General features: G+C 37.7%; 2 protein-coding genes across 2 annotated transcripts in view; both read left to right on the top strand.

Moving 5' to 3' along the window:
- Positions 1-4,887, top strand: part of BMI1 (BMI1 proto-oncogene, polycomb ring finger) — a 7,424-nt gene extending 2,537 nt beyond the window's left edge. The window contains exons 3-10 of the mRNA XM_085318323.1: positions 326-422; positions 1,225-1,280; positions 1,403-1,453; positions 1,716-1,824; positions 1,915-1,960; positions 2,484-2,582; positions 3,030-3,110; positions 3,196-4,887. Coding sequence (XP_085174449.1) covers positions 326-422; positions 1,225-1,280; positions 1,403-1,453; positions 1,716-1,824; positions 1,915-1,960; positions 2,484-2,582; positions 3,030-3,110; positions 3,196-3,525 — 869 coding nt within the window. The 3' untranslated portion in view covers positions 3,526-4,887. The remainder of the gene's footprint in view (positions 1-325; positions 423-1,224; positions 1,281-1,402; positions 1,454-1,715; positions 1,825-1,914; positions 1,961-2,483; positions 2,583-3,029; positions 3,111-3,195) is intronic.
- A 1,151-nt stretch (positions 4,888-6,038) lies between these two features.
- SPAG6 (sperm associated antigen 6) overlaps positions 6,039-6,338 on the top strand; it is a 46,835-nt gene continuing 46,535 nt past the window's right edge. Inside the window, exon 1 of the mRNA XM_085318322.1 lies at positions 6,039-6,171. Within this exon, the coding sequence (XP_085174448.1) occupies positions 6,039-6,171 (133 nt within the window). The remainder of the gene's footprint in view (positions 6,172-6,338) is intronic.

Here is a 6,338-nt window from a genome sequence, read left to right as displayed (position 1 = left end):
GTGCCGTGCCGCGAGCAGCACCCGCGGGGCGGGCGGCAAGCGCCCCTGCGGCTCCCGCAGCCCCGGGAAAGGGGGGACCTGGCCGCCCGAGAGGGCTTTCTGACGACGGCCCTACGGTCTTTGTTAAAGTAGTAATATATGTACTCCGAGTGTCTCCTTTTCATGTTAATTGCAGCTTATTTGAGTATTTGTTTAGCTTAAGCAGCGCACTTCGGACAATGGACGATTTAGTAGCTTGCATAGCTTAGAAAATCGCACCTCTATCTATGCATATTTGAGTGTCACCCAGAACTATTACTAAAAGCCTTACGTGTTTGACTTCCAGTCTGTAAAACGTGTATCGTGCGTTACTTGGAGACAAGCAAGTACTGTCCTATTTGTGATGTCCAAGTGCACAAAACTCGACCGCTTTTGAACATAAGGTAGGAGAAAGATGTAATGTATATCATGTATGTCTTATTTTACTTTATAAGCGGAGACTAGCAGTAATTGTGTTGATGTTATCTCTTCTTCTCTGATTTAAATCTGAAAGGACTTGTCACTTTACAAGCTAACCTGTGCATATGCTCTCTCTTTGGAGTTTTGTCATTGATTGAAATAGAAGATTTCACTGGATGAGAGACTGAAAGTTTTTCTTGGTCTTTTTTTTCTTTTCTTTTCTTTTCTTTTCTTTTTTTTTTTTTTTGTTTTTTTTTTTTTTTTTTGCCTAGCCTAGCCATTGATAGAATGCCCTCTCGCTCTCTCCCATTTTCATATACACATAGCCGACAGTTTCTCCACTTTCTGTTTTTCACAGACATGCTTCAGTCGGGCCATAGATTGTAGTCATGAAAACTGTTGCTGAAACTTTTGAAGCTAAAACTTTTGAAGCTAAAATTCAACCCCCTTTAAAGCATACTTCTTGTTTCAGAAGTTTTTTTTTTGGTGTTACTTTGTGGTGTTCTCTCTCCATTTTTTGAGGGAAATGTGGGTTTTAGGGCCTTCATTCAATCTAGGAGAATTATTTTTCAATTGCTTTGTCACAACTGAAAAGTTTTTTTGTTTTATAGCAGTGTTTAGAACAGTGTTAGTTTGATTATTAAGTTAGTCAGTTAACTTTTTGAGAGTAGCATTCCACTTTGTAGAAGATGTCTCATTGTTGAGAAAGATTACAAATGAGGAGCTGCCACTTGGATTAAAATGTTGCTTCATCTGCTTAGTTTTATATTTTGGGTTTTTTTTCAGGTCAGATAAAACTCTGCAAGATATTGTGTACAAGCTAGTACCAGGCCTTTTCAAAAGTAAGTAGCTAAATCGTTTTTATTCTTAACAGCAGAAAAACAAAGACAGAACTGTTATCCTGTATCCTTACCTGGAGTTACAGTGTATATGCTAAAAGAAAAATATATGCTTTTCCATTTAGATGAAATGAAAAGAAGAAGAGATTTTTATGCTGCTCATCCATCAGCTGATGGTAATAGCCTCTCGTTCACAACTTTAATAAAATAGCACAGACCTAAATGCTTTGCTTTTTCCTTTTTAACTTAAAAATTATATACTACCATTAATAAATTTTAAGAAGTACATTCAGCATAATAAAAGTTTATTGTTTTAGCAGTTAGGTAGATTTAATTCATAATCTTAGTATGGAGATTTTTTTTTCCTTGTTACTGAGAATTGTCATTCTTCCTGATTTGAATTTCAAAATGTAAATTATTGTGGAAATTTCTGCGCAGCTGCCAATGGCTCTAATGAAGACAGGGGAGAAGTGGCTGACGAAGACAAAAGAATTATAACAGACGACGAGATAATAAGCTTATCCATTGAATTCTTTGACCAGAATAGGCAAGTTCCAGAATGGCAATATTTTATGTTTATCTGACTGTTAGCAGCTATGTTTATTATTTGTTGTAATTGTTTCATTCCTTTTCACAGGCTGGAACGAAAAGGAAATAAGGAGAAAGAAAAATCAAAGGAAGAGGTAAATAACTTTCCTTTACTTAGAGGAAACATAGCAGACACAAACATCTTTCATGCACATTTGTGATTGAATACTATATAGAGATATTTATATCCAGAACAAAAGAAGCACACATGCTATTATGGTACTAGGTACAGAGGAGGTAGACTAGCTTCTTACAGCTATAAATGTAAACTACTTTGAAAAATTAAAAAATACCTGCAATATTATTTTTAAAATTGAATCTGAGTTATTTTGCATTCTAAAAAATCAATATGCAATAAATAGGCATTGTGGAAAGAGATTTAGTAGGAGTTATAAATCTGTTAGTATGTAACATTACTTGCATTTTTATTACTTTTTCTGGAATTTTAATTTACCTTTTACTTTTAATGTTCATTAAATGGCCCTCAAAATCATTACATTATAGTTCATAATTTAATAACGTGTGCATTTAAAGAATTCACATAGAATATTACAATATAACATTAGTGGAAGTAATTGCTTGTTATCAATAGACTGATTTTCTTTAACGTATCATTAGGTGAATGACAAAAGATACTTACGCTGCCCAGCAGCAATGACTGTGATGCATCTAAGGAAGTTCCTGCGGAGTAAAATGGATATACCTAATACTTTCCAGGTACCTAAGAGAAAAGATTTATTTATTTATTTATTCTTGATACTCTGAATCTGCTAATGTTGGTTAACACGCTTCTTAAGTTAGTTTATATTTTTGATTGCTTGTTTGAGTGAGTTCCAGCAAGCAATAACCACAGAGTGTTTCCAGAGTGTACAGTTTGTTGACAGGATTAAGAGCATATTTTAAAATATCTCACAGAAGAGTTGGTGACCCCGTGTAACTTTTTCATGCTGTACATATACTGAGGTATCAAGAAATTGTTCGGTAACGTATTTAAAATATTTACAAAATATTTACAAAAATCCTCTCTGCCCTTCCATTTTTTTGGCATAGCAGATTTTAAAGTTCCTGATCTACTGGTTTGGGACTTCTTTCACCTCAAAAAAAGCACGTGTTACTAGTAAATACCTGTACGCTTCTTAATGCGAGGATTAATGTCTTAAATAGATTGATGTGATGTACGAAGAGGAGCCTTTGAAGGACTACTACACGCTAATGGATATTGCCTACATTTATACTTGGAGACGGGTAATTAGCAGCATGCCTCCTCTTGGGTGGTGGCCGGCCGTGGCTCGCGCGAGGGTGCTTACGGGGTCTTCTCTTTGCCTTGCAGAATGGGCCGCTCCCCCTCAAGTACCGAGTGCGACCTACTTGCAAGAGAATGAAGATCAGTCACCAGCGGGAAGGCTTGAATAATAGCGGGGAACTAGAAAGTGACTCTGGGAGCGAGAAGGCGAGCAGCCCGGCGGGAGGCATCCCCTCCACCTCCTCGTGCTTGCCCAGCCCCAGCACCCCGGTGCAGTCTCCTCACCCGCAGTTCCCGCACATCTCCAGCACGATGAATGGCACCAGCAGCAGCCCCAGCAGTAACCACCAGTCGTCCTTCACCAACAGAGCGCGGAAAACCTCCATAAATGGCTCCTCGGCTACTTCGTCTGGTTGACTCGCCAATGAGACTACCACCCCCACCCCTCATTTATATAGGTCTCTCCATACCATTACAGCTTTATAGATGCTAATACATGTGACTATCGTCCAAATTGCTTTCTTTTGTAGTGACACTGAACTTGGCTATAAAAGGCGGACTAGGTGACATTCRATATGGACGTTAATTAAAACGCAAGATTGATATGTAAATTGTTTTTGAAGGACTGGGAAGCAAACAGAAGTTACACCTTCACGTGTTTGGAATGATGTGGAGTTGTTTCCGTCCCCATCATCTGGACCTGGGACTCTCCAGAAGTTGATATAAATCCTGGGAAGTAGTTTGTTAATCCAGACTAACTCCTCCATTGCGTTCTCTTCAATTGYTATTGTTATTATGCTGTTTTGTGAACCTGTAGAAAGCAAGTGCTTTTTCATCTTGAAATTCAACAAAATGGAAAGAATATGCATAGAATAATGCATATATGTAGCCATGTCACTGTGAATAACAATTTTTGCGTATTAGCCATTTTGATTCTTATGTTGCATCTTTAATTCTCTGTTGCTGCGCAGAACCGATCAAAAGAAAAGTAAACTTCAGTTTTACAATCTGTATGCCTAAAAGCGGGTATTACCGTTTTATTTACTGACTTGTTTAAATGATTCGCTTTTGTAAGAATCAGATGGCATTATGCTTATTGTACAATGCCATATTGGTATATGACATAACAGGAAACAGTATTGTATGATATATTTATAAATACTATAAAGAAAATATTGTGTTTCATGCACTCATGATATGGTTGTTAAATTTCTGGTTCGACCCTTGCAGATGCCACTTGTTTGAGCTTTGCTCATACTGCAACAAACACTTTGTGTGTGACAGCTACAGTATTGGGAAGGCACATGCAAGTCTCTGATAACCTGGAGGCAATTGGCAATCTTAAAAAGGTTTTTACTGGCTTTGTCTTTTTTTCAAGTGATATATTTTTACTTTACCAAATGTTGTTGAAGTGATGCAGTGAAGAAAAGAAATTAAGGGACATGGAAGTAATTGATCTGTTTGATTACATTTTTATTATTTTGTGTGGTGGGATTGTGTTTTTAAAGGCACATGGGATCATTATAGAAGCCATAAACTATTTGGTATAAATTTTAAGGAGCCAGCAATTCGCTGGATGAAGGCATTTTATCTAAATTTGTTATAATATATATGTATATGGTACAGTACTAACTTCATTAAAATTTAACAGGTACTTTAATATTTCCAATAAATTGTGGAGAATGCCTCTTCTTTAATGACCTGCACATAGGAGCATTTTATTAGAGGCTTCTATTTTTTTTTTTTTTTTTTTTTTTTTTTTTTTTTAAAATAATTTTTTTTTTTTTATATTTTTTTAATCCCTAATATTTTTTTTTTTTTTTTTTTTTTTAAGTAGAAGGAACTTTTCCAACATAAAATATGAACAGCCCAGAACACTTTTCAGTTTGTGCTTTGCTTTGGTCGAACTTCGTGTGTGTTCATCACCCATCAGTTATACATTTGTGAGGGTGTTTATTCTATATGGATATTGTTTCATGTTTGTACGGGAAAATTGTAGTTAAACATTTCATTGTCTCCAGTCTGCAAAAGAAGCACAATTCTATTGCTTTGTCTTGCTTATAGTCATTAAATCATTACTTTTGCATATAAATTGCTGTTATTTGTCCTGCTTGTTTTTATAGACCAGGTGATTGCAAATCCTCCACAAGGTTATTGCTTATTGATGTATAATGTCTTGTTAAACAAGAGTTGATATTTTTTTCCTGTAGTAAACATGTACAGTTCAATTTCAACAGTAAAAACTTCAGTTTTATATACACGAATAACTTTCATTTATAGTTGATCAAAGAAATAAACAAATAAAAGGGATAATTCATTGAAAAATAGTGAATGAGCTTTGTTGATAATGTGGTATTAAAGGACAAACATCTTGTGCTCATTGAAAGTCTTTCGGGGGTCTATAAAAGGTTCTCGTGAGCAGAACAGTATAGCATTCAAACAACACCAAAAAAGGTCTGAAAATCGCCATGATTTGTTTTGGATACCTAGCTAGAAAACGTTTGCTCTTCCTTATTTGACCTCGCGTAATTCATGGAGATGAACGGTGTACTCTCACGTTTTACCTCCTGTCTGTCCCAGCTCAGCCCGGGGGCTGGGAAGGGAAGCACAGAATCCCTGTGCTGGCAAGTGCCCGTCCTGCCTCTCCTGCTCTCGATCACTTTCTGATGCATCGCTGGAACTAAACACATTACAATGTAAAGATACCTCTCCACGCGGCTGAATGCGTGTCTTGGCAGGATTTCCTCAACTGTATGAGTTATTTATAATGTGCTGTGCGAAGTAATCCACACAGAGACCAGCCCTGAACCTAAAACAGGATTGTACACACTAATCAAACTACACATTCTGGAAGTAGCTGATAATATCAACTCTTACCCTTAAAACTGAACCGCTGCTGGCCCTGGCAAAGGGTCCGTGAAGACGAGGAAATGAGAGAGGAGCTGGATGAGTCCCTTCGAGGTTTATTAAGCTCTTACAGCCCCGTACGGCTTCTTCCAGGTCGTCAGAAAAAGAACAAACGTCTTCAGCATCTCTCGCCGAGCCGCAGAAGCCGCTGGGGATGTTGGTGCTGCCGTGTGAAACTTCGGGCTTCTTGCCGGCCCGGGGCAGATGGCACCGCGATGCGGGTGTAGGGCTGAGCGCATTTGGGAAGACGATCAGAGATAACATCTTGGCGGTCTGCTCGCGGAGCTGTGCTGAATCGATCTTCCCGGCTTCGCAGTAGCGGT

The sequence above is a fragment of the Rhea americana genome, unplaced genomic scaffold, assembly GCF_003343005.1.
Source record: "Rhea americana isolate MKP2758 unplaced genomic scaffold, rheAme1 scaffold_53, whole genome shotgun sequence".
Taxonomy (NCBI): Eukaryota; Metazoa; Chordata; class Aves; order Rheiformes; family Rheidae; genus Rhea; species Rhea americana.
This window is presented reverse-complemented; position numbering and strand designations above follow the sequence as displayed.